Source organism: Somniosus microcephalus, chromosome 5 (genome assembly GCF_052327205.1).
Source record: "Somniosus microcephalus isolate GS21.2 chromosome 5, FLI_Smic_1.0, whole genome shotgun sequence".
NCBI lineage: Eukaryota > Metazoa > Chordata > Chondrichthyes > Squaliformes > Somniosidae > Somniosus > Somniosus microcephalus.
The window spans coordinates 263,358,151-263,385,870 of NC_140991.1; the positions used below are offsets into that span (position 1 = coordinate 263,358,151).

Here is a 27,720-nt window from a genome sequence, read left to right on the forward strand (position 1 = left end):
ACCTTGCTTTATGAAATCAACTGCTGAAATTTCCTACATATCAGTGACTGCACTTCAAAAATAATTTATTGGTTTTGATGGACTTTATCACATCCTGAGGACGTGACAAAAGCACCACATAAGTGCAAGTTTGTTCTTTCTTACGTACTGTAATACACAGTACTTTATCTTGCAGTTCAGGCCCGAATCACAACTTGTGAACAGGCATTATGGAAGTATCACAACTTGTTGCTGGATACTCCTGAAGGATTGTATCTTCAAATCTGATCCCTCAGGGCTACAAGCTAGATCAGTGTATCTGCAGACTACTATGGCCAAAAGACAATTAATTTAAAAAGCTACCACCCATCCCCAGCTGCTGAAGCAGTCGGAGAATTAATTTAGTTCTAGTGTACCACTCTGAAAGAAGCTGCAATGGTTGCTGTGTTAATAGGATTATTGATGTGTCTTTTACAGCATTTGGGCACTAGACCATGGATCTTGACACCCAAGCTTTATGGTTGAAATCTTTATCTCCTAAAATGTTTAACTCTCTTAATGGAAAAGTTCTTTGTCATTATGAAGGTCAAAGATGGTTTTATCTTTGGTTTCTAATTAGACCTGTGATGTAACAATAAGTGTTGTTAGCAAGCTCACCAAATGTTTTGGCACTGCAGCTTAACATCTAAATAAAAGCTCTGCCAAAAGGTACAAGCTGTTGTAATTACAGGAAAATCAACCATGACTGCAACAATCTCTTTCTGCCTCCGTCATAAGGGCATGTCCCATGTTGTTGTCTCCTCAAGGAGACATCTGGACAGGCTGGGACTGGAGAGGACTTGCAAGTAAAGAAAAAAGTATGCAGATCATGTGTCCAAGACATAATAACCAAAGTCTGTACATTGCTTTTTTTTTTAAACTCCAGGAGTTTCACAGATTTGTCCCTTCATGTAAAAGCTTTATTTTTACCTTGGGCAAAGGATCAAAAAAATGGATAGCATCTGTGTTCAATCTGCCTTCTGAATTTTTCCATGATAACTTTCCCAAGGAAATAGGATCTCAAAAGAGAATCTGCTACTTCTAAAGCATCAGCAGCAAGGTTACGAAGATTTCTACATCATCTTCATTGGGCAAACAATGAGTTTTTCCAAGTGGTCAGTTAAGGCAGCAATTAATTTTTTTTTTTTTTTTTTTTTTTTTTTTTTTTTTTTTTTTTTTTTTGAGTACACTCATCTGTTTTCTTCCAGATGTTGCCTCTTCATCCATCATTGTCAACCATTTCACATGCTTCCTTCAGATTTATTGTTTGATATGGTTTGTAAGGAATTTTGCCTTGTTGTACCTGGAAGCCAAAGATTTCTCCTCTGGTCTTGCTGTCACAGTTCACTCTGTTCCTGTGCAATAATAGTCCACAACTAACTAAAGAACTGTGCTTCTTTCAACTTGATGATTTCCAAGTAGATAGTGTTGGTGCATTTCAGGTGCCACACTCGGTAGTCAGTCCTTGATGCCCGCAAAGTAAGCTGCGAGCCACTGAGGCAAGTTTACTCTGATGAAAGGTGAAAAATGAGTTTCAGTATGGGTGCAGTTTGCATCCAAATGATTAAATGCAAGCTCTGCACTGAAACAAATGGAAATGTGTGATCTTAACCTAATTTTCCAAAGTCAGTTCTTTGTATGAATGCAAGCTACACACTCGTGATGGGAACGGAAAATTGTATACAAGTCAAATGTAATTGGATGGGAATAGTTAAAGAGTCATAATAAGGGGGCAAAAATTCTGAAAAGCTCAGAATCATAGAAAGTTACAGCACGGAAGGAAGCCATTTCGGCCCATCATGTCCGTGCCGGCCAACAAAGAGCTATCCAGCCTAATCCCACTTCCCAGCTCTTGGTCTGTAGCCCTGCAGGTTACAGCATCCCAAGTGCGCATCCAAGTACTTTTTAAATGTGGTTAGGGTTCCTGCCTCTACCACCCTTTCATGCAGCGAGTTCCAGACCCCCACAACCCTTTGGTGAAGAAATTTCCCCTCAAATCCCTTCTAAACCTTCCACCAATTACTTTAAATCTGTGCCCCCTGGTTTTTGAGCCCTCTGCTAAAGGAAATAGGTCCTTTCTATCCACTTTATCTATTCCCCTCATAATTTTATACACCTCAATAAGGTCTCCCCTCAGCCTCCTCTGTTCCAAAGAAAACAGACCCAGCCTATCCAGTCTTTCCTCATAGCTAAGATTCTCTACTCCCAGCAACATCCTTGTAAATCCCCTCTGTACCCTCTCTAGTGCAATCACATCTTTCCTGTAATGTGGTGACCAGAACTGCACACAGTACTCTAGCTGAGGCCTAACTAGTGTTTTATACAGTTGAAGCATAATTCCCCTGCTCTTATATTCTATGCCACAGCTAATAAAAGCAAGCATTCTATATGTCTTCTCAGCCACCTTATCTACCTGGCCTGCTACCTTCAGGGATCTGTGGACATGCACTCCAAGGTCCCTTTGTTCCTCTACACTACTCAGTGTCCTACCATTTAATGTGTATTCCCGTTCCTCGTTAGCCCTCCCCAAATGCATTACCTCACATTTCTCCGGATTAAATTCCATTTGCCACTGTTCTGCCCACCTGACCAATTTATTGATATCTTCCTGCAGTCTACAGTTTCCTTCTTCAGTATCAACCACACAGCCAATTTTAATACAGGTTGAGCGTCCTGAATCCGGCAACCTCGGGACCAAGACCGAGCCGGTTTTCCCAGACTTCGGAACATGTTTCTGATATCCGAAGTCCGGAAATATCACAACCTTGGCTCGGGCGTTTCCGGACTTCGGACATCAGAAACACGTTCAGAGTCCGGAAATGCCTGGGCCGCTCCGCGTAGCGCTGACGCGTTTCTCCGCCCCTCCCCTTCTGTTAAAGGGGAGGGTCGCTGCGAGCTCTGCAGAGCATCCGATGGCCCACACTAGGCCACCAGGGTGGCTTGGTGCCGCGGCCGCAGCCTGGCGGAAACACTTAGTGGAGCTGTGCAGATTAAGGAGGATAAAACACATTAAAGTTTTATTGCATCACTCGCATTTTTCATAACTTTTTTTTTGAAAAATCCTAATGGCTTTTTGAAGTACAGGTTGACCGTCCAAAATCCAGAGTTCCGGATTCTGGAACATTTTACGGATTCCAGACGGCCCTGCCACTAATCGTCCAGGAGTCCGGAACTCCAGATTTTGGACGCTCAACTTGTATCATCTGCAAACTTCTTAATCATACCCTCTATATTCAAGTCTAGATCGTTGATATATACCACAAAAAGCAAGGGACCTAGTACTGAGCCCTGCAGAACCCCACTGGAAACGGCCTTCCAGTCACAAAAACACCCATCAACCATTACCCTGTGTTTCCTGTCTCTGAGCCAGTTTTGAATCCAACTTGACACTTTGCCCTGGATCCCATGGGCTTTTAACTTCGTGACCAGTCTGCCATGTGGAACCTTATCAAAAGCCTTGCTAAAGTCCATATACACTACATCAAACGCACTACCCTCATCTACCCTCCTTGTTACCTCCTCAAAAAATTCAATCAAGTTTGTCAGACACAACCTTCCCTTAGCAAATCCATGCTGACAATCCTTGATTAATCAGTGTCTTTCTAAATGAAGATTTATCCTGTCCTTCAGAATTCTTTCCAATAATTTTTGCACCACCGAGGTTAGGCTGACTGGCCTGTAATTACTCGGTCTGTCCTTTTCTCCCTTTTTTAAACAAGGGTACCACATTAGCAGTCCTCCAGCACCACACCGGAAGCCAGAGAGGATTGAAAAATGATGGTCAGGGCTTCTGCTGTTTCCTCTTTTGCTTCGCCTAACAGCCTGGGATACATTTCATCCGGGCCTGGGGATTTATCCACTTTTAAAGCTGCTATACTCCTCAGGAGGCATATCAACCTATGAGCAGCCTTTGCAAAGGCTGAAGGGGAAAGGACCAACAAGTGACAGATACAAAGAAAGGAAAAGGAAACCTGAGGTACAGGCGGAGTCTGCCCAGCACCCAACCCTCATTTAATGGCTGAAGTGAAGGTGGAGCTGCATGCACAATAACAGATCAACACTGCAACTGGCCTGCAAGGAGGTGGAGCCAAGTTGTTAACCGTGGCTCAGTGGTAGCATGCTCGTCTCCAAGACAGGAAGTTCCAGTACAGGGACTGGAGCACATATTCTGGGCTGACACGCCAAGGCAGTACTGAGGGTGCCTTGCACCGTCAGAGGTGCCATCTTTCGGATGAGACATTAAACCTGCATCTGTCCTCTCAGGTGGACATAAAAAATCCCATGGCACAATTCAAAGAAAAACAGTGGAGTTTTCCCTCAGTGTCCTGACCAATATTAATCCCTCAACCAACATCACTAAAAACAGATTATCTGGTCATTATCATATTGCTCATTGTGAGACCTTGCTGTGCACAAATTGGCTGCCTTCTTTTTTACATTACAACAGTGACTACACTTCAAAAGTACATAATTGGCTGTAAATTGCTTTGGGACATCCAGAGGTCGTAAAAGGCGCTATATAAGGCAAATCTTTTTTTTATTAAACTGAATATGCCAGCTCCTATGCTTCTGTCCAGCTGCAGGTGGCCTTACAGCAGATAGCAGCTCTACAACTGACTCTCCACTGATCAGACTCGGAAGACAATTCCCCACAAAAGTTACCAGGTAGATACGAGACAGCCTATAGATATGAATGGTGGCACCTTGACAGGTCTGGCCAAAGTACACTGGCTGATCATTCTGCCCTTTCCTTCTGCCATGTAGTACCATGAAAACTTGGCATAAACTGATAGCGGTGCTTCTGATGAAGCATCCAACATTACAGGTAGTCTGGCAGACACATTGTTCAGAGATGTTGTCCCAGCCTTCTATGGTAACTGGAAACTCAACCTCTACAAATCACCTGCCAAAGTGAGAAATGTGGTGAGCACAGGCAACCTATCGTGGACCCAGACCTAGATGGCATCCATCCATCGTTCCTCTTCGGAACATCTCATGTAGGGAGATTCTACAGAGCTCTTCATTTTGATGAGTGAACCAGGGAGTTCACCACATGAGTACAGTTGTCCGAGAGCTGAAATAATCTTGAGTGCTCAAGACTTTCCTTGCAGAATATATCCATGAGAGTCAGCAAACTGTCTACCCCAGAGGTCAAAACAAAGATCGATAGATTTTTGAATATTAAGGGAATCAAGGGATATGGGGATAGTGCAGGAAAGTGGAGATGAGGTAGAAGATCAGCCATGCTCTTATTGAATGGCAGAAAGGCTCGAAGGGCCAAGTGGCCTATTCTTGCCCCTATTTCTTATGTTATGAAGAAAGTGTTCACCCTTCCAAGTTGCCAAGATTCTTGAGAAAAGACTGAATATTGTTTTACACATCACCCATCAGACCTTTTTTGGAAGGAAGGTGCTCATCTCATCTTTGCTCCATGTCCATCAGCAGTGTTCCCTTTAAAAATAGTAGTCTGAATACTTTGATTCTTGCTCAGCTTAGTCAAAGATGGTAGTTAGTACATCCCTACATCTACCCTGTAAGAATTTTGTATGTTTCAATAAGATCACCTCTCATTCTTCTAAACTCTAGAGAATATAGGCCTAGTCTACTCAATCTCTCCTCATAGGACAATCCCCCCCATCCCAGGGACCAGTCTGGTGAACCTTCGTTGCACTCACTCTATGGCAAGTATATCCTTCCTTAGGTAAGGAGACCAAAACTGTACACAATACTCCAGGTGTGGTCTCACCAGGGCAAGGGCTACAATAAAGGTCATGTACCTTTGATTTTTTTTTTTTATAAACAGAAGTAGATCAATTATTCAGCCACAAATCATCAGATTAAAATGGTCACCTCATTTCAGAAGGGGAGTGCTCATATGAACACATTGCATGTCCACAATTATCCATTCACTAAGTTTCTGAGCAGAGGAAGGAGGGGGAAAATAAAAAGCCAAGTCACGTAGGATACTCTTGGGTGCCTCCCATTGTAAGACTGCAGCAAACCACTCGTGAACGCAGAGGAAAGCAAGATAATCACCAGGGCATAAATGCACATTTGTTGCATGTGAAACAGTGATCAACAGCATCACAACTTGAAACTTTTCCCCCCCCCCCCCAGTTTAGGAAAAGCAAAGCTGCATAAAAGGCATGGGTGCCATTTCACACAGTTGGAAAGTCTACAAATTCATTATGAATCAATCAAACGAAATTCACACATGGATGTAATTGGATAAACTGTCTCTTTACATTTTGTAACCACTCTGGGCAAATTATTTCCACCCATTTGAACATTTTGTTAACCTATTGGCTAAGTAATGTGGAAAATTCCTTCATCCTATGTGAAATGTTTCATTTAATTAGAGAAGCTACATTGTTGGCAAGCAGTAACATACTTGCACCAGGCCGCATTATACGGTTCTCTTTTTCATTAAAGAAAGCAACATTACTCAAAACCATTAGCCTACTTTTTTTTCTTCCCATGTGCAAATACTCTCCACTCTGCCTTCTCCTTTGCAACCTAATTTTCGCACCATATGCACAGTACAAGGTCAAGAAAATTCTACCAAAGCATTTTTTTTTTTTTTTTGCGAGTGTTGTTATTCTTTCACCCAAATGATTGAAATGGTTCAAAGACAGGTGTGCTTCTAGACAGCTCTCCATGAACAGAAGCTTTTAGCATGAAACCTACGAGCGTAGCATGAAACTCCAATATGAAGGGATACCAGCTTTCCACTGAGCCTCCAGTATCTCACATTGCAATGACCTGAACAGATTGTACAGTGCAACATGGAATGGTCAACACCAAAGTATTGTGTGAAATAAAGTGTACCCAGTGGAAGCACACTGGTTATATCTTAACATCTGGTGAACTACATACAATTATTCTAACATTAAAAAAAACCTCGAACCGTATTTAGTTAGCATTGTGAAACAATAAGTTGATGCCAGTTCTCAACTGCCAAGGGCAAACCAAACTACCACATTACTGCAGAAAGCCAACTGCAGTTGATAACACCACTTATATTTAAAAGTATAGAATTGTAAACAGCCATTCTGATATTAGCTTGTAATGCAAGCTCATCTCAAGACTCCCTCATACATTATAGAATGCCAAGACTTCAGTAGAGCAGAACTACAGCAGGTGAAAAAAGCTTTTTCCCATCTGCACTTTACGATGTATTTCATTTAGCCCTTACCCAACTTGAGGGCTTCGAAACAATAAATAGAGTATGTTTTCCCAGTTAATAATTTCCAATCATATTTCTTCCCAGCTAGCTTTTTAGTTTTTTTTAAACTTAACAAATCTAGTGTTGCTCGAGCCCCACACATCAGGAAGCAGTCGTTCTAAGCACAATGTAAAAAGCAGCTTTAAAAATAACAGAACACAAGCAGTTGCTGTGGAAATTTTCTATTCATGGCTGCAGCAGTGCAAGTATCAGCAATTTGAGATCTGTGCAGCTCGTACTCCTGCAGTGCAACAAAAACACGCAAAAGTCTTTTATGCAAGGATATACAATTTGTACTCTTCAGCATTTTGTATTGCAGGGTAAGTCAATATTTACTTTTAATATAAATATACATAATTATGTACAGCAATTTAAAAGTCTTGCATATGGCACACACTTCTGTACTCATTACATTTATTTCCTGTCACACTTGAGATGTTGAACTTTAGCATATCCTCCAACTCATGGTGAGCAATACCACTGGAGATCTGGTGGTATACTAATTAAAACAATAACTTGCATTTAGATAGCAGTATTAATGTAGTAAAACATCAAAAGGCATTTCACAGGAGCATTATCAAACAAAATTTGACACCGTGTCACAAAAGGAGATATTAGGGAGGATAAGCTTGGTCAAAGAGGTAGGTTTTAAGAAGCATCTTAAAGGAGGAAAGAGAGATGGAGAGATTTAGGGAGGGAATTCCAGAGCTTGGGGCCTTGGCAGCTGAAGGCACAGCCAGCAATGGTGGAGCAATTAAAATCGGGGATGCACAAGAGACCAGAATTGGAGGAGCGCAGATATCTCGAGGGTTCTAGGGCTGGACGAGGTTACAGAGGGGTGAGGCCATGGAGGGATTAGAAAACAAGGCTGAGAATTTTAAAGTTGAGGCTTTGCTCAACCGGGATCCAATGTAGGTCAGCGAGCAAAGGGGTGATGGGTGAAAGGGGTTTGGTGTGAGTTTGGATACACGCAGCAGTTTTGGATAAGTTCAAGCTTACGGAGGGTGGAAGTTGGGAGGCTGGACAGGGGTGTGTTGGAAAAGTCAAGTCTAGAGGAAACAAAGGTACAGATGAGGGTTTTAGCAGCAGATGAGCTGAGGCAGGGGTGGAGTCAAGCGATGTTACAGAGGTAGAAGTAGGCGATCTTCGTGATGTCACAGATGTGTGGCCGGAAGCTCCTCTCCGGGTCAAATATGACACCAAGGTTGCAAACAATCCTTTCAGTCTAAGACAGTTGCCAGGGAGAGGGACACAGTTGGTAGCTAGGGAATGGAGTTTGTGGTGGGGACAGTAGCATAATGGTTATGGTACTGGACTAGTAATCCAACGGCCTGGAAACGCAAGTTCAAACCCCACCATGGCAGCTGGGGAACTTAATTTAAGTTAATTAAATAAATCTGGAATAAAAAGCTATCAGTAATGGTGACCATGAAACTACCGGATTGTCGTAAAAACCCATCTGGTTCACTAATGTCCTTTAGAGAAGGAAATCTGCCGTCCTTACCTGGTCTGGCCTATATGTGACTCCAGACCCACAACAATGCAGTTGACTCTGAAATGGCCTAGCAAGTCACTCAGTTGTATCAAACCGTTATGGGAAAAAATAAATAAAACCGACTGACCACCCGGCATCGGCCTAGGCACCGACAAAGGTACACACAGCCCAGCTGACCCTGCAAAGTGCTCCTCACTAACATATGGGGACTTGGGCCAAAATTGGGAGAGTTGCCCCACAGACTAGTCAACCGACAAGTCATACTCACAATCATACCTTTCAGCCAATGTCCCAGACTCCTCCATCACAATCCCTGGGTATGCCCTGTCCCACCAGTAGGACAGACCCACCAGAGGTGGCGGCACAGTGATATACACTCAGGAGGGAGTGGCTCTGGGAGTACTTAACATTCACTCCAAATCCCATGAAGTCTCATGGCATCACATCAACCATGGGCAAGGAAACCTGCTGATTACCACCTACCGCCCTCCCTCAGCTGATGAATCAGTACTCCTCCATGATGAACACCACTTGGAAGACGCACTGAGGGTAGCAAGGGCTCAGAATGTACTCTGGGTGGGGAACTTCAATGTCCATCACCAAGAGTGGCTCAGTAGCACCACTACTGACTGAGATGGCCAAGTCCTGACATAGTACATAGCTGCCAGACTGAGTCTACGACAGGTGGTGAGAGAACCAACACAAGGGGAAAAACCTACTTGGCCTCGTCCTCACCAATCTACCTGTCGCAGATGCATCTGTCCATGACAGTACTGGTAGCAATGACCACTGCACAGTCCTTGTGGACTGTCTTCACACTGAGGACATCCTCCACCGTGTTGTGTGGCACTACCACCATGCTAAATGGGATAGATTCAGAAGAGATATAGCAGCTCAAAACTGGACATCCAGGAAGCACTGTGGGCCATCAGCAGCAGCAGCAGAATTGTATTCCACCGCAATCTGTAACCTCATGGCCGGGCAGATCCCTCACTCTGCCATTACTATCAAGCCAGAGGACCAACCCTGGTTCAATGAGGACTGTAGAAGAGCATGCCAGGAGCAACACCAAGCATACCTAAAAATGAGGTGCCAACCTGGGGAAGCTGCAACACAGGACTACATGCATGCTAAACAGCAGAAGCTGCATGCTATAAACAAACAGAGCTAAGCAGTCCCATAACCAACAGATCAGATCAAAGCTCTGCAGTCCTGCCATATCCAGTCATAGAAACATAGAAGATAGGAGGAGTAGGCCATTCGGCCCCTCGAGCCTGCTCCGCAATTCAATGAGATCATATGGCTGATCATCCAAACTCAGTACCCTGTCCCTGCCTTCTCCCCATATCCCTTGATCCCTTTAGCCTTAAGAAATATATCCAACTCCTTCTTGAATATATTTAATGAATTGGCCTCAACTGCCTTCTGTGGTAGAGTGGAATGGTGGTGGACAATTAAACAACTAACGGGAAGAGGTGGCTCCATGAACATTCCCATCCTCAATGATGGTGGAGCCCAGCATGCGAGTGCAAAAGACAAGGCTGAGGCGTCTGCAACCATCTTCAGCCAGAAGTGCTGAGTGGATGATCCATCTCGCCCCACTCCAGAGGTCCCCAGCATCACAGAAGCCAATCTTCAGCCAATTCGATTCACTCCACGTGTTATCAAGAAACAGCTGAGCACGCTGGATACAGCAAATGCTATGGGCCCTGACAACATCCCAGCTGTCGTGCTGAAGACTTGTACTCCAGAACTAGCCGCGCCTCTAGCCAAGTTATTCCAGTACAGTTACAACACTACCTGACAATATGGAAAACTGCCCAGGTGTGTCCTGTCCATAAACAGCAGGACAAATCCAATCTGGCCAATTATCACCCCATCAGCCTACTCTTAATCATCAGTGAAATGATGAAAGGTGTCATCGACAGGGCTATCAAGCGGCACTTACCCACCAATAACCTGCTCACTGATGATCAGTTTGGGTTCCGCCAGGATCACTCAGCTCCAGACCTCATTACAGCCTTAGTCCCAACCTGGACAAAAGAGCTGAATTCCAGAGGTGAGGTGAGAGTGACTGTCCTTGACATCACGGCAGCATTTAACCGAGGGAAGCGTCAAGGAGCCCTAGTAAAATTGAAGTCAATGGGAATCAGGGGAACAACACACCACTGGCTGGAGTCATACCTAGCACATAGAAACATAGAAGATAGGAGCAGGAGTAGGCCATTCGGCTCCTCGAGCCTGCTCCGCCATTCGATGAGATCATGGCTGATCATCCAAACTCAGTACCCCGTACCTGCCTTCTCCCTATATCCCTTGATACCTTTAGCTCTAAGAAATATATCTAACTCCTTCTTGAATATATTTAAAGACTTGGCCTCAACCGCCTTCTGTGGTAGAGAATTCCACAGGTTCACCACTCTCTGGGTGAAGAAATTCTTCCTCATCTGTGTCCTAAATGGCTTACCCCTTATCCTTAGACTATGACCCCTGGTTCTGGACTCTCCGACCATTGGGAACATTCTACTTGCATCAAAAGATGGTTGTGCTTGTTGGAGGCCAATCATCTCAGCCCCAGGACATCATTGCAGGAGTTCCTAGGCCCAACCATCTTCAGCTGCTTCATCAATGACCTTCCCTCCATCATAAGGTCAGAAGTGGGGATATTCGCTGACGATTGCAGTGCTCAGTTCCATTCACAACTCCACAGATAATGAAGCAGTCCATGCCTGCACGCAGCAAGACCTAGACGATATTCAGGCTTGGGTTAGTTTAGTGGCAAGTAATTCACGCCATACAAGTGCCGGACAATGACTATCTCCAGCAAGAGAGTCTAACCACTGCCCCTTGACATTCAACGGCATGACCATCGCCGAATCCCCCACCATCAACATCCTGGGGGTCACCATTGACCAGAAACTTAACTGGACCAGCCACATAAATACTGTGGTGACAAGAGCAGATCAGAGGCTGGGTATTCCGTGGTGAGTGTTTCACCTTCTGACTCCCCAATGCCTTTCCGCCATCTACAAGGCACAAGTCAGGAGTGTGATGGAATATTCTCCACTTGCCTGGATGAGTGAAGCTCCAACAACACTCAAGAAGCTCGACACCATCCAGGACAAAGCAGCCCGCTTGATTGGCACCCCATCCACCACCTTAAACATTCACTTCCTCCACCACTGGCGTACCGTGGCTGCAGTGTGTACCATCTACAAGATGCACTGCAGCAACTTGCCATGGCTTCTTCGGCAGCACCTCCCAAACCCTTCCACCTAGAAGGACAAGGACAGCAGGCGCATGGGAACACTATCACCTCCAAGTTCCCCTCCAAGTCACACACCATCTTAATTTGGAAATATATCGCCGATCCTTCATTGTCGCTGGGTTAAAATCCTGGAACTCCCTCCCTAACAGCACTGTGGGAGTACCTTCACTACACGGACTGCAGTGGTTCAAGAAGGCAGCTCACCACCACCTTCTCAAGGGCAATTAGGGATGGGCAATAAATGCTGGCCTTGCCAGTGACACCCACATCCTAGGAACGAATAATAAAACAGACCACAGATAATGGCTTCAGTTTTCCCAATATTTAGTTGGAGGAAATTTCTGCTCATCCAGTACTGGATGTCGGACAAGCAAAACAAGAGAGAGACTTCTTTTCAGCTTACAAGTCACGTTGAAAAACCACCCCTCAAGGGCAGACAGTAAAACTCAGTACATGAAATACTCCTTGTGATGATTTCACTGCTCCACATAGAATTACAACACACAAATGTCCATGCTGGTGCTTATCCTCCACAGGAACGGCAGCCCTATATCCATGTGCCCTCTGTCTCCTTATCTCTTATTTCCCTTTCCTTCAACCAACTATCTTAACCTATTTTTAAATGTTGGCATGGTCTCTGCTTCAATCACTAACTCTGCCAGTACATTCCGCAGCCTCATAATCCTCCATGTGAAAAATATGTTTCACTTGCTCTCTATCCTAGTTCCCCGACATTTAATCATAGCTATATGTCCACTTGTTCTAGACCCCCCAATTACAAGAAACCGGTCTGATTCTATCCCATTCCTTCATCATTTAAACACCTTTATCAAATCACTCCTTAATTGCCACAAGTCATAATACAAACGTGAGAAGAGGTAAATTGTTATTTAATGTGATGCAAAGAAAATCAATGCAGCCATACAAGCAAATTAACAAAAATCGACAGCTTAAATCAGTGGAAAGGATTGAGTCATAACTTGCCTCTTTTCATAGTCAACCTGCAGTTTTTTTTTTTAAAAACAGGAGTTTTAAAAATAATTTGGTCAGTCCCAGAGGGTGTCAAAAGTTGTTTTGTGTTCAGTACCTGGCTCCTTTCCAAGTGGTTACAAAAGCAATTTGTGTTTAGGAAATTTAACTTCCTCTCAGCTTTGCCAATGTTTCTTCAAATGATCACCCTCTACGTCAAAAATTGGGGGAAACCCCTTATATCAGTGCTGAATTTGGGAGACGATTTGGAAATTTAGTTCACACTTTTATTCTTGGGCCAAATAAAGAGCTGGTTCAAGAAAACAACCAGCAGTGAAAAACATCAAACTGGATTTTGATGCAGGGTGTTCCTATAGTGATTGTACTTCATTTTAAGAGTTACCAGATTGCAAAAATGGCATCTGGCAATCCTGTGACTGAAACTGAACTATGGGGTTTGCTAATGCCAGATTGTGACAAACACTACAGGATATTTTGTACATTCCTGCTCCCCACGCAGAGCTTTGCCCACCAGGAGCGAGGGCGAGGGGGTAGAACCAAACTCGTGGAGACACAAATGTCCTGCTGTCTCTTTATAAACACAAATCCTAATGAAATTTTGCAACACTAACCATTGCCATAAAAAAAGAGCCCAACATCCATTCCAGCTTCCTTAGTCAGGTGGGTGGACAGTCTCGGCCACAAGCACTTTCCAGAAGTCAGAGGTATAGAGAATAGGGAGATCAACATGGACACGGGGCGAGAATAATAGCATGCGATCCTTTAAAAGCCAGGATTGAGGTAGCATCCCTTCCAAACCTCAGTAAGATTGATGAATGAGCAGACCATATCTAATTATAACCGAGAACCCCAGTCTGATGTTGGAACAAAAATAAAACACATAGAATAGACTGTTCTGCTCTTCGATTTGCAACCCAGCATCTCCGAGAACCTATGGGGAAGAACATGGTGATTCATGGCAAGATAGATAACATGAATGTGTATGTGCAAGTGAGAAGAGCCGGACATCCATCACCTCTTCCTCCTTGAAGAGGACAGGACAGTCTGAGGCACAAGCATTAATCAGAGGTCAATGACAATGCCCCTGCAACCTCCTCCCACCCCCCAAATCTAAATGCATCTGCAGCAGTTTACAATTATATTGAAAGAGGGGGCTTGGTAGCTTAAAATGTTACAGGGGAGATATTTTTCATAGATCTAGACTACGTTGATATCACAGGTTTTCTTTATCAGAAAATGTCAGATTTAAATGAACTTTAAGCTTACAAATAGTGGGGTAAATACAGAGACATCATTATGATTCATGGAAAGTTGCAGAGAAGAAAAATATAGATTTTATAGTTAAAATGTAAACACAAACAAACCCATGAGACGACAGGAGGACAAGAGTAATCAATCTGATTGACCACCTCAAGGACCAATGCTTTATTTTGGTATATAAGCGAAGTTGATTTTATCAGGTGCTAACTATCCCATGCACACAGCAGTCTCAGTGATGAACCAGGTGGGAGCTATAAAGGCCAGCTCAAGTTCAAACTGGATGCCAAGACTGTGGACAAGCCTTAGCAGGCTGATGGGGAAATTGATGGAATTGATGTCACGTTGGTGCTGGCAGGAACAGATGGCTTCAGTTTTACCAACTGCGCTGGAAGAAATTTTAACTTCAATATTTGATGTCAGACAGTGTCGAAGATGGTGGAGGGTGGCAATGAACTATGCCCATAGTCATGCACACTTGGTGGCCAGTCGTGATGCTATCAGCAGACTGGAAGCCTGATTAGAAGTGCTGGTTGGGAGTGATGGGAGAGGTGGACTTGGTGGTGGCTGGTACTGAAATGTGCTCAGACCTTGGCAAGAAGTACTGCTCTCTAATAGATAGGCAGTACTCAGAAAAGAGTAGAGGCGGGGTCAAGGGTGGGCTATTTAAAAGGAAAGGAGTAATGACGGCAGAAGAAACACATAAGATATCATTTTTTCCAAATTTTTAAACAAAAAACTTTCCTCCTTTGTTGTCAGTATTATATTTCCAAAGACCATTTATGTGGAAATTAGGCAATAGTACATCTGTTTCAAAAAGGAAAGAGCGCCTAAAGGTCAATGACCTAAAGTCAACAAAAGCAAGCTTCCAAAGTTAATACCAAGGGAATGCTAAAACAACTTAAATGTTCAACCACCAGAACTGAATATTCAAATTAAAACTGATCCAAAACTTGACCTACACACAGAGCGAACCCCAGGAAAACAGAAACAAACAACTGCTTCTCTCGGGGGTTTCTAGGTGAGCCTCGACTAGTTCAAAGATTCAGAATTTGAGGTCAATCACATGTTGTGCACCCTGTGCCAGTGCCCAGAATTTTAAGTGAGGTTATGGAAACAGTGACATGGTCAAAAATATTGCAACGCTTATGTGAATCACTGATAGGCAAATTCTTCATAACATTTTCCTTCAGAATGTCCAAGATTTTTCTCACTTTGATGAACTTCAATTCAACACTCAAGAGAATGCATACGACGGGTTACTGCTAACCTTTAAACTTTACAAAGCCGTGTTGAGGCTGCCATCTCACTGCTATGGTAGTATTCAAAAGGGACAAAATACTTGATTTTGTAATTTACTTCAATAGATTTGGGGAAAAACACATTTTACATTGTTTGCTGTAGCTGTTCAACCAATGCAAGAAGTGCACACACTAATGGGTTGAGTCAACAAACAAATGCAAAAACAACTGCAAACAAGCACATACTTTTTCAAGTCAATAATAAAACAATGTTCACTACTGCTACAGTACCAGTTGTGGCTCAGTTGGTAGCACTTGCCAGAGAACAAAAATCTACGCTGACACTCCAGTGCATTCCTGAGGGAGTGCTGCATTGTCGGAGGTGCCGTCTTTCGGATGAGACGTTAAACCGAGGCCTGTTTACTCTCTCAGGTGGATGTAGAAGATCCTATGGCACAATTTCAAAGAAGAGCAGGGGCATTATCACCAGTGTCCCGGCCAATATTTATCCCTCAATCAACATAACAAAAAAAAGATGATCTGGTCATTATCACATTGCTGTTTGTGGGACCTTGCTGTGCGCAAATTGGTTGCCACATTTCCTACATTACAACAGTGATTACACTTCAAAAGTACTTCATTGGCTGTAAAGCGCTTGGAGATGTCCAGTGGTCGCGAAAGGTGCTATATAAATGTAAGTCTTTTTTCTTAGAAAACTTTGGGTTGATCGACAAAAACAGACTTCAATTCAATTTTGTGTCATATATGCAGCAGGTGTGTGTACTGCACAATGAAATGTTGATTTTTATGAAGGAAGGAATAGTGTTAAGTAAATAAACGCAAATATTTTCACAATACTACATACAATTGTTTTGTCACAGAATACAATACCAATACTCCAAAACAAGCACCTTCCTCGACTCACTTAGCCCAGAACTTAGTATCAAATGGCATTTTATCCATCCAATATAATGTCCAACTATAACCCCAATATTAATCAGCAAAAACAAGTCTATATCGCAAATAGCAATATCCGAGTTTTCATTTTACTTAATTTTACTTTCATGGGCATTTAAAAAAAAATCAAATGCAGGGGATTGGCATCCATTCATTGGCAATCCAGATTTACACTGTTAAAACTTGCACCCTTGTCCTGGTGATAAAATAATATTTTTGTGGTCTGTGACTCTTCTGTCAGGATAAGGAAGCTAGTTTCAGCAACATAAATGCAGGGAGTCTGCATGGATGCTGCTCACTTGTGACAAATTGTACAAGCACCAATGGAAATGTGCTAATGACCTGCAATAATCAAACAGTATCACAATCATTACAATCCCTAGCTATGCCTCAGTCGATAGTGGGAATGCAACAGGACAGAAAATCCTCAGCTGCAAGCCTTCTAGTTCTACTGTTACTCCCCACCCCCAAAGATGAATTCCAAAACAAGGGTAAAATCCAAGAAAACACAGAAAGATCCAAGATAAAATAGTGCAACATATATTGCTGCTCTATTTGGTACATAAAGCACTTCACCTTCTCTCTGTGCCGTGGGTAACATCAAGGAAGAGCACATGGATGCATCATGTAGAGAGCTAAAAAAAAGTTCCACAAAATTATGAGGGATTTTGACAGTAGAAAAGGAGAAACTGTTTCCACTGGCAGGAGGACCAGTAACCAGAGGACACAGACTTAAGATAATTAGCAAAAAAGCTAGGGGGGAGATGAAGATAATTTTTTTTTTTTTTTTTTTTTTAAACTCAGCAAGTTATGATGATCTGGAATTCATTGCCTGAAAGGGTGGTGGAAGCAAATTCAATAGTAACTTTCAAAACAGAATTGGATAAATACTTAAAAGGGAAACATTTGCATGGTTATGGGGAAAGAGCAGGGAGTGAGACTAATTGGATAGCTCATTCAAAGAGCCGGCACAGGCACGATGAGCCAAATGGCCTACTTATGATTCTATGATGGAGAAGGGGACAGTGACCAGCAGCATTCTCCAGAGATGTGCTCCATGCTTCCTACTGTTTTGCAATATACTGTATGTGAAACAGCACTTCGTAATATTACAGATTTATCGATAATACCATTGCCAGGTGACCAATAGAAGAGTGATAGCATTCAAAGGAACCTGAACCAAGTAGATATGGTAAGGAATGGCAAGTTGCCTTCAAATGTGTAGATAAATGCACTGTTTTACATTTATATTGGAACAACAAAATGTTTGGACACTTTGAAGGGATACTATTTAGGATCAAGTTATAAATGGATAGAGAGTCAAAACTTTACCCTTACATAAATTATTGGTGAGAACACATTTAATATTATGTACCTTTTTTGGCACCCTATCTCCCAAAGAGCATTGATGTACTGGAGAGGGTTCTAATAGGACAAGAATGCTTCCAGGAATTAGACAGTCTAATGAAGTTGAGCTTATTTTTTGTCAAAGAAAAACAGACTGACAGGTGACATGAACCAGTTTTTTTTTTTTTTATATAAAAGTTGCAAGCATATTATAACTTGTATTGCAATTCAAGAATTGCAACACAAGTACAAAAGTAACATGCATCAAGCAATACTTCAGTTTATAATGTCTTACACATGCACACATATTCATGGAACAGGTCTTGTGTCCAGTTGAAGTTTTGATTAAAATCTTTAAGGAACTGGATGTGTATCTGGTTATGAATGGTGTATTGGGGACCCTCTAATCACAACAACTTGCATTTGTATAACGCCTTTAACTTCAGCAATGCGCTTCACAGGGGCATTAGGACAGGTGGCCAAAAGCTTGCTGAAAGAGTGAGGGTTTAAGGAATGTCTTAAAGAAGGAGCGACAGGTAGAGAGGTGGAGAGCTTTAGGAATGGAATTTCAGAGCTTGGGGCCTAGGCAGCTGAAGGCATGGCCAACGGTAGAGCGATGACTATTGGGGATGCGCACGAGGCCAGAAGTAGAGAAGCGCAGAGATCTGGGAGAGTTGTAGGGCTGGGGGAAGATTACAGAAATAGGGAGGGGAGAGGCCATGCAGGGATTTGAACACAAGGGTGAGAATTTTAAAATCAAGGCATTGCCGGACTGGGAGCCAATGTAGATCAGCTGAGTGAACGAGACTTGGTGCGAGTTAAGATACGGGCAGCAGAGTTTTGGATGAGCTCAAGTATACAGAGGGTGGAAGATGGAAGGCCAGCCTGGAGAACATTTGAATAGTTGGGTCTAGATTTAACAAAGGCATGGATGAGAGTTTCAGCAGCAGGTGAGCTGAGGCAGGGGCGGAGACATGCGATGTTACAGAGGTGGACGTAGGCGGTCTTGATGGAGAGGATCTGGGGCCGGAAGCTCAGCTCAGGGTCAAATAGGACACCAAGGTTGCAAGTTGTCTGGTTCATTTTTCAATGTTTCTCTGTGGGAGACCCCCCTGCAAATATAGACACTCTCCAAGATCTCCTGTCCTACCTAGCAAACGGCAATGGCAGCTACCCAAAAGGAAAATAGTGCCACCATTGCTGAAAACATAAATAAGATGCTGGCAAGTCAATAAATATGAAAAAATACAGGAGACAATTTTCAACAAACTGTGCTCAATCTGTCACCCAAGATGGTCAGAAATCTGATGACCTCTCAGCCCTTAATTCAAAAACCTACAACAGAATGGTTCCCAAGCATCTGGGATCATGGACGCGTCGCACTCAGCAAGACAACTGGTTTAGAATGCAAGGCCAGGTATGTATTTCAGAATTTTGCTTTGCTTTTGAAGAGGATAGTTACAAGGAAAAAAATTTCAGAACTTCCTTCAGAAGATTAAAATAGGTTGGGTCGAGTATTAAAATGTGGATTGTACATGATCTGAAGAAGGGATGGCTTTTCATGGGCTGAGTCAGTGGTCTTATCTTGTGCTATAATTTAGGCTCTTAACTATACCCCAAATTTATACTCCACAACAGAAAGTACTGCAAATTATTCCACTGCACAACATTTGGTAGATTGTTGCAGAGTTCAGCTGCATAAAGTCCTGAGCCAGTAGTTAGCCTTCAGTGCCAAAACATTGAGTAGCGTTAGCCATTAGTGATTAAATTTAATCAGGAAGTGACAATATTTTTACATTATGTGCAGTCATTTACAGATTTAAGCCTTAGGTTGTCACGTTGCATTTACTGGAGTAAGTGATCAGCTGAGTGGAAAGGGTCTCTGGTTACTGATGCTGGGTTTAGTATTGCAAAAGGGTACTGGATATGCATGCATGGATATTATTTAGTCGGATATCCTTTGCAAAGCCTAAATGATCCACAGCACCTGAACTTAGTTATACAAGACCTACAATCTCATTCTTAAAACAAGTAGAAATTTATGACTGCCCTATATAAACTTGCAACATGCACTCCCGAATCCCACAAAGCCAATGGGCATAATTGCTAATGCCCAACTCCTACGGCCAGTAAAGTGGTGGGAAAGTCCACGTGCAGATATGTGAAGTGACTATAGAAGAGAGGGGCCAGGGAAGAGATAATATTTTGTGTCAACATACCTGCTGTAAATGGCTATTTTTTTTCCACATTGAATATCCTGTCTCAGTACCTACCAATCAGTGAATCAAACACCCAAGTGAGGACCGAAGGCTTATGAACACACAAAAGACAGGCCGAATTAAAAAATTATTTAAAATGTCCCAAAAAGGTCAGTGCTTGTATCCCTATTATCTCTAGTTAACATAAATGACCTGGATACCAACCAAAAACTAACTATAAACTGACTGAATGTGCAGATGACACAAAATAGCAGATTTGGAGGACTCAGTGAAAGATTTGCAGAGGCACTTAGATTGATATACAAATGGATAGACATATGGTTGCTCAAATTTAACACTGCTAAATGCAATGTACTACATACACATGGGTAAAAAAAAGTAGGGTATCAGTGTACAATGAATGAAATTTAATAAGCACAAGACTTAGAAAAGGGCCAGGGAGTAATAGTAGTAACATCATTTCAATGTCCAATGGCGAATGTGGTAAAATAATATAAAACGCTAAGAGAAAACAAGGGTGCAAAGCCAGAAGAGCAGAATATTTAAAAGTTTTGCTGTAGATTTAGTGACCTGCTCAGACCACAATTTAGTGTATTTTTGGTTCCCATTTCAGAAGAATACTTATCTGCATTAGAAACAGTGCAAAAAGCAACAAAGCAGCTTCCAAATGTAATGGGGCGAGTTATGGAAAAGAGATTAGAGAAGTTGAAACTATGCAGTCTAGACTCTAAAGACAGCAAATGGGTGGCCCAACTGAATTACATATGCTTTTAAATTTGCTATAGATAGTTAATATAAACCTAGCCACAAACCAATAAAAACAAAAAATTCTGGAAATACAAAATACTTCAGTTTAAAAGAGAAAATACAGGTTTTAATGTTTGGAGGGGGTGTCTTTTAGCAAAGCACAATCTAATAAGGCAAGATGAGAGGATATAAATTGGCATTAATGAAAAAACAATGTAGAACTGATATTAGGAAAATTTTCTTTACTCATCTAAGTGATGAAATAATCCATTAAACAATGCAATAGAGGCAAAAACATTGAGTTACTCAGAAAATAAGTGCCTGCCAAGATGAGAGAGTTAAGATACTAGATGGGCCAAATGGCTGTTCTTTCTCACTTTTCCTGCGTCCTTATGTGCACAGAAGTTCAAGAATGGACAAAATAACATGTTAAAGCATCACCGTGTAATGATAAAACTGTGGGTGGCCAGCTACATCTCCATAAAAATTTGACCTAGCCATGACCTTGGCTGACATTTAAGGTGCCTTTGGACATCAACTTCACTTTCCATTCATTGTGTACTACCTCAAAAAAGGAAAGTTACATAGAATATACAGCACAGAAACAGGCCATTCGGCCCAACTATTAAGGGCGGAATTGTCTGACGTACAATGCTGCAAGTCTAATACAAACGGCCAATTCTTTCAGTGTGCAAACTGCTTAATTCCACTTAAATACTGCACTGATGACACATCCGTAATTTAAAGATGCAACTATACAATGATTCTGCAATTCGTTAAAAGTGATTAGAATCAATGATTCTGCAATTCAATATTCATGGGACGCGATCAAATTTAGAACATAGAAATGTAGCTAGCGTTACAAACAGTTAAATCAGTGAGCGACGCGAACGAGGCACCAACACCAGACTTCCAGTCGGGTTTGTACACAAGATCTGGATCCAAACCCTTAATTAAATCCACGACATGTGGTATCCCGTATATTGTAAATAAGTCGGAATACTGAAGATGCTCAGGTTTGCGACAGTTAAATGCCTTCTACATGTCTCCACTGCGCCTGCATTGCGAGAAACCTTTCGACCGAAAACGATGGAATAACCTGAATTAAGATCTGTCCAACTAACTGAATGCACTGTGTTCATTTAGGCAGTCAAATAACGCCCTAAACTCAAAACTGGTCAGCTACAAAGAGCCTCGCTCCCTCAAAAAAACAAACTAATCACAACAACACGAAATCGCTGCGTGAGACGGTCATTTCCAGAGATTGGAAGAAAACCACACCTGCTTTTCAAATAGTTCTATTTCAGTGACTGGGATTCGGTTGGTGGGAGGGATGGTTAGAACTGCGGTTGGTGCAGATTAGTTCCGCGTCTTTCCTGTACAAGCCAATTGAAAAGCGAATGGGGGAAGAGCCTGACGGTTTACACAAGTCAGTCAATAATTAACCTTTAGCAAAAATATATTAGCTGATTCCTAAAACCGACCTGGGATGGATTTGTGACCCGAAACTTTTTATGACTTTTATAAAAGGAGAACGTTGCACCAATAGTTTGCAGCCAAAGTGAATACAAGGAGTGGGCAAAGCTTCGGCTGGGTACATTTAGAAAAGCTGCAGGAAAAGAGACAGAAACACACACACACAGACTGCAGAGCGGATCCAGCAGCATGGCACGGAGCCCAGTCCCTGCTGTCACCTGGATTTCCAAAAATCTTAACACTTTGATCCCTCAAACTGAAACACAAGTCGAGCAGCACCGTTTGGTCAACAATGACAACAAAACAGGACAATAGAGCTCATAAAAAGACAACAAAAAGCGAGTTTGAGTGAACTAAAGGCACGAGCCATCACACAGCCCCAGTTATCATCCATTCTCTGCAATCATCTATTTTCACCATTATCAAATTATGAACGCCACATAATATTAATCACCCCTCGTTTATTTCCTTTAACTTCATTTAAAATATCTAAGCTTCCACCCCCACCACAATGTCTTCCGTTTCTCTTTCAATTTCAATTGCGTTGGACTTTTTTGGGCGTGTGCCAACATTATCTTTCCTTTTTTTTAAAAAAATTGAGACGCCGCCGGGCCGATTGTATTATATACGTTACACGTGTGCGTTTTAGATGGGTTTAATTAAACAAGCAGCTGCTTTATACAAGATCCGATTGCGCGCCGTTGAAGCTGGCCGGCGGACTTTTTAATCTCAGCTCAGTACCAACTAGAAGTGGCTGCTGGCGCCGTTTGCGGTCTCGATCGGCAGAGAGACGGTCTCCCCGCCTCCCTCCCCTTTTTTTTTATAATGGGAATAACAGATTTTATTATGCACATTTCTAATTTAAAAATCATCCTCGGAGCGTTAATTCTTATGGCGGCGCAATGAGCGATAAATCGATGAAGAAAAAAAGTATTGGTATTGCAGATATATATTTTGTGGGTGGGGAGAACAGACTCTGTGGTTTCGAATCCGCGGCTGTTACCTGTTGTCTGCCTTGGACGTGTTGGGACAAGGCGGTGGATGAAGGACAGTCTGATTCTCTTCCATCTCCACCACACATTTCGTGTTGAGTTCCATCTCTGCAGAACATCGGTCACAATGTTACCAAAGAGCCCGCAACTCCCGTGTATCTATCTCTCCCACCATTAACAATGTTGCTTTAAAAAAAAAGCAGTGCGGACAATTTCTTAAAAACACTCCCAGGCACTGCGCCGGTTACTATTTAATGTTATAGGAAGTCTGCTCACCTCGTCGATTCATTGGCCGGACTCTGACGGCAACTTTCACCTTAGAATCCGACATTTTCGCACACTTTGTTTTTCCTCCTTCCCTTCCCTTCCCAACGGTCCTATAAACTTCCACTTATTCCCTCAGTTGCTGCGACTGTTGCAAATCCTCCTTACGTTCTTCGTGCACACGTGTTACAAAAAGCCACGGGTCCATTACTTGAGACAAATTAAAACGGCAAGAGAGTTGTTCTGGTTTCTCTCTCTTAACCAAAGATGTTTAACTCCTCTCCCTTCATCGCCGCCGCCATGTTACAAGCGTTCAGTCACTCAAGTGAGGGCCCGCGGAGATTCCCGAAACATGGACTAGACCACACTCGGCTCGACTCCGCTCCGCCGGGCTTCAGGCTGCCGCACGGAAACACCCGACAACAAGGCGCTCGGCTTCACCAGGCAACAGGTCCCCCACGGAAACGCCCGAATGGCCTCAGGTCAAACACAATGACAACTCAGGGAAACCCAGCAAGATCCAATCGATCGTGATTGACTATCCTGCCGCCCAGCTCACGGAAAGACCTCGACACATCCATCGCCAAGACAACGTTTTTCGTTTGGCCAGACTTGTTCCTAAAATGTGATGATGTCATCCCTGCAAACACTGAATCATCTGGGTGGTCCTTAGCTCAGTACCGCTAATATTAAAAAAAACAGACAATGCTGGAAATACACGGAAGGTCGGCCAGGATCTGCACAGAAAGGACAGGCTACCATTTGGGGTGGAAATGCTTCATATACCCGCCTTTGCCCCATATCCTTTAATACCTTTGGTTAACAAAGGGGTCCACACCCACCTGGTTAATCTGTCTTTTTACAGTTGCTATTTCTTATAAAATCCATAAGGAGACAAAAATTGGCCATGTGGTTGCTAGTGAGGAAGAAAGCTGCAGAATGCAGGAAGGTATCAATGGACTGGTCAGGTGGGCAGAAAAGTGGCAAAAGGAATTCAGTCCAGAGAAGTGTGAGGTAATGCATTTGGGGAGGGCTAACAAGGCAAGGGAATACACAATAAATGGTACGATACTGAGAAGAGTAGAGAACAGACTGACCTTTGAGTGCATGTCCACAGATCTCTGAAGGTAGCAGGACAGGTAGATATGGTGATTAAGAAGGCATATGGCAGCAAGAGGAGGAGCAGTGGCATAAATACAGTGGACAGAGCAGACCTGAGCGGCAGCGAATTCAAAAACAACAAAAAGTCAAGGAGTGACATCACAGGACAGCAGGTAGGTGATTCCTCTCTAAATTAGGATAGTGGGTTAAAGTAAGAGCTGGAAGAATAATAACTGCTATTACTTTAATAAATAACTTAAACTAGTTTAATAACTTAAACTAGATTAATTAATTTAAACTAAATAAAAATAATCAATTGAATAAAACCTATAACGAATTAAATAAATAAAATAAGGTTAGATCGAGATGGCAGGGCAGGTGGTGTGCCGTAACTGCAGCATGTGGGAGTTTGTGGAGAGCAGTGAGATCCCGGGCAACCACATCTGCAGTATGTGTCTGCACCTCAAGGAACTTCAGCTCAGAGTTGTTGAGCTGGAGTCTGAGCTGCAGACACTGATGCATCAGGGAGGGGAAGAGTTACCTGGACACTTTGTTCCAGGAGACAGTCACACCTCTTAGTTTAAGTAGTTCTTTAGAGTAAGTCAGTGGTCAGGGACTGGAGGGTGTGACAGCGAGTCAGGAAGGTATGGGGACCCAGGATATAGTGATGAAGGAGCCTCAGCCCTTGACCTTGTCCAACAGGTACAGTTGCCTGTATGGATAAGAACAAGGACTGCAGGCAGGATGGGCAAACTGACCTGGCACTGTGGTACAGGAAGCCATTCAAGTGGGGGGAGTAAAAAGGAATGTAGTAGTGGTAGGCGACAGTATAGTCAGGGGGATAGATACTGTTCTCTGCAGCTGCGACCGGGAGTCTGAAGGCTGTGTTGCCTGCCCGGTGACAGGGTTAAGGACATCTCCTCACAGCTGGAGAAGAACTAGGAGTGGGAGGGGCAGGATCCAGTTGTCGTGGTCCACGTAGGAACCAACGACATAGGTAGAACTAAGAAGAAGGTTCTGCTGAGGGAGTTTGAGGAGCTAGGATCTAAATTAATCAGCAGAACCTCAAAGGTAATAATCTCTGGATTGTTACCTGAGCCACGCGCAGATTGGCATAGGGACAAGCAGATCAGAGAGTTAAATGCGCGGCTCAAATAGTGTTGTGGGAGGAAGGGGTTTTGATTCATGCAGCACTGACATCAGTACTGGGGAAAGAGGGAGCTGTTCCGTTGGGACGGGCGCCACTTAAATCAGGTTGGGACCAGTGTCCTGGCAAATTGAATAACTGGGCTGTAGATAGGGCTTTAAATTAAAAAGCGGGGGGGGGGAGGGGGCAGATGAGGGGAAATTTAGTAATCTAAAGAGAAAGGTCAGGGCATTAGAACAGTGTAGTGAATAGGGTAAAGATAAGCAGTGTGTGACAGGAAGGGACAGAGAGTTTAATGGTAATAGTGCATCAGCAAATAAGGTGAAAGCAGGGAATAATGGTAAAAAGTTCAAACTAGAGGCTCTTTAACTGGATGCAGGAAGCACCCGTAACAAGATAAAAGAATAAGTGGCACAAATAGAGATAAATGGGTATGATCTAATAGCCATTACAGGGACATGGTTGCAAGGTGACCAGGGTTGGGATCTAAATATTCCAGGGTACTTGACATTTTGAAAACACAGGCAGACTGGAATGGGGGGGGTGGGGGGGGGAGCTTTGATAAATAAAGATGACATAAGGACAGTAGTGAGAAAGGATCTTGGCTCAGAAGATCAGGAAGTAGAATTAATATGGGCGGAGATAAGAAATAACAAGGGGCAGAAAACACTGGTGGGAGTAGTTTATAGGCCCCCTAACAGTAGCTATAACATTGGACAGAGTATTAATTAAGAAATAATAGGAGCTTCTAACAAAGGTATTGCAATAATCGTGGGGAACTTTAATCGTCATATAGATTAGGCAAATCAAATTGGCAAAGGTAGTAGAAACATAGAAGATAGGAGCAGGAGTAGGCCATTTGGCCCCTCGAGCCCGCTCCACCATTTAATGAGATCATGGCTGATCATCCAAATTCAGTACCCTGTCCCTGCCTTCTCCCCATATCCCTTGATCCCTTTAGCCTCAAGAAATATACCCAACTCCTTCTTGAATATATTTAATGAATTGGCCTCAACTGCCCTGTGTGGCAGGGAATTCCACAGGTTCACCACTCTCTGGGTGAAGAAATTCCTCCTCATCTCAGTCCTAAATGGCTTACCCCTTATCCTTAGACTGTGACCCCTGGTTCTGGACTCCCCCGCCATCGGGAACATCCTTCCTGCATCTAGTCTCTCTAGTCCTGTTAGAATTTTATAAGTTTCAATGAGATCCCCTCTCATTCTTCTAAACTCTAGCGAATACAAGCCTAATCGACCCAATCTCTCCTCATACGTCATTCCTGCCATCCCAGGTATCAGTCTAGTGAATCTTCGCTGCACTCTCTCCATGGCAAGAACATCCTTCCTCAGATAAGGCGACTAAAACTGCACACAATACTCAAGGTGTGGTCTCACCAAGACCCTGTCCAACTGCAGCAAGACTTCCTTGCTCCTGTACTCAAATCCTCTTGCTATGAAGGCCAACATCCCATTTGCCTTCTTAACAGCCTGCTGCACCTGCATGCTTACCTTCAGCGACTGGTGCACAAGGACACCCAGGTCTCGTTGCACTTCCCCTTTTCCCAATCTATTGCCATTCAGATAATAATCTGTCTTCCTGTTTTTGCCACCGAAGTGGATAACCTCACATTTATCCACATTATACTGCATTTGCCATGCATCTGCCCAATCACCCAACCTGTCCAAATCGTACTGGAGTTTCTCTGCATCCTCCTCACAGCACACACACCCACCCAGCTTTGTGTCGTCTGCAAACTTGGAGATATTGCATCTAGTTCCCTCATCTTGATCATTTATATATATTGTGAATAGCTGGGGTCCTAGCACCGATCCCTGCGGTACCCCACTAGTCACTGCCTTCCACTCAGAAAAAGACCCGTTTATTCCAACTCTTTGCTTTCTGTCCGCCAACCAGTTCTCTATCCAAGTCAATACCTTGCCCCCAATCCCATGTGCTTTAACTTTACACGCTAATCT

At 43.1% G+C, this 27,720-nt stretch overlaps 1 protein-coding gene across 6 annotated transcripts in view; it reads right to left on the reverse strand.

Annotated features, from left to right (window-relative positions):
- Window positions 1-24,230, reverse strand: part of kif13a (kinesin family member 13A) — a 346,616-nt gene extending 322,386 nt beyond the window's left edge. For 3 of the 6 annotated variants that reach the window (XM_085988906.1, XM_085988905.1, XM_085988904.1), the window contains exons 1-2: window positions 23,509-24,195; window positions 23,244-23,340 (exon numbers count right to left, since the gene is read on the reverse strand). In XM_085988906.1, coding sequence (XP_085845032.1) covers window positions 23,244-23,340; window positions 23,509-23,563 — 152 coding nt within the window. In that variant the 5' untranslated portion in view covers window positions 23,564-24,195. Of the gene's footprint in view, window positions 1-23,243; window positions 23,341-23,508 lie in introns of all 6 variants that reach the window. The other 3 variants (XR_015078504.1, XR_015078505.1, XM_085988907.1) reach the window with 3 other exon arrangements.
- Window positions 24,231-27,720: the final 3,490 nt, after the last annotated feature.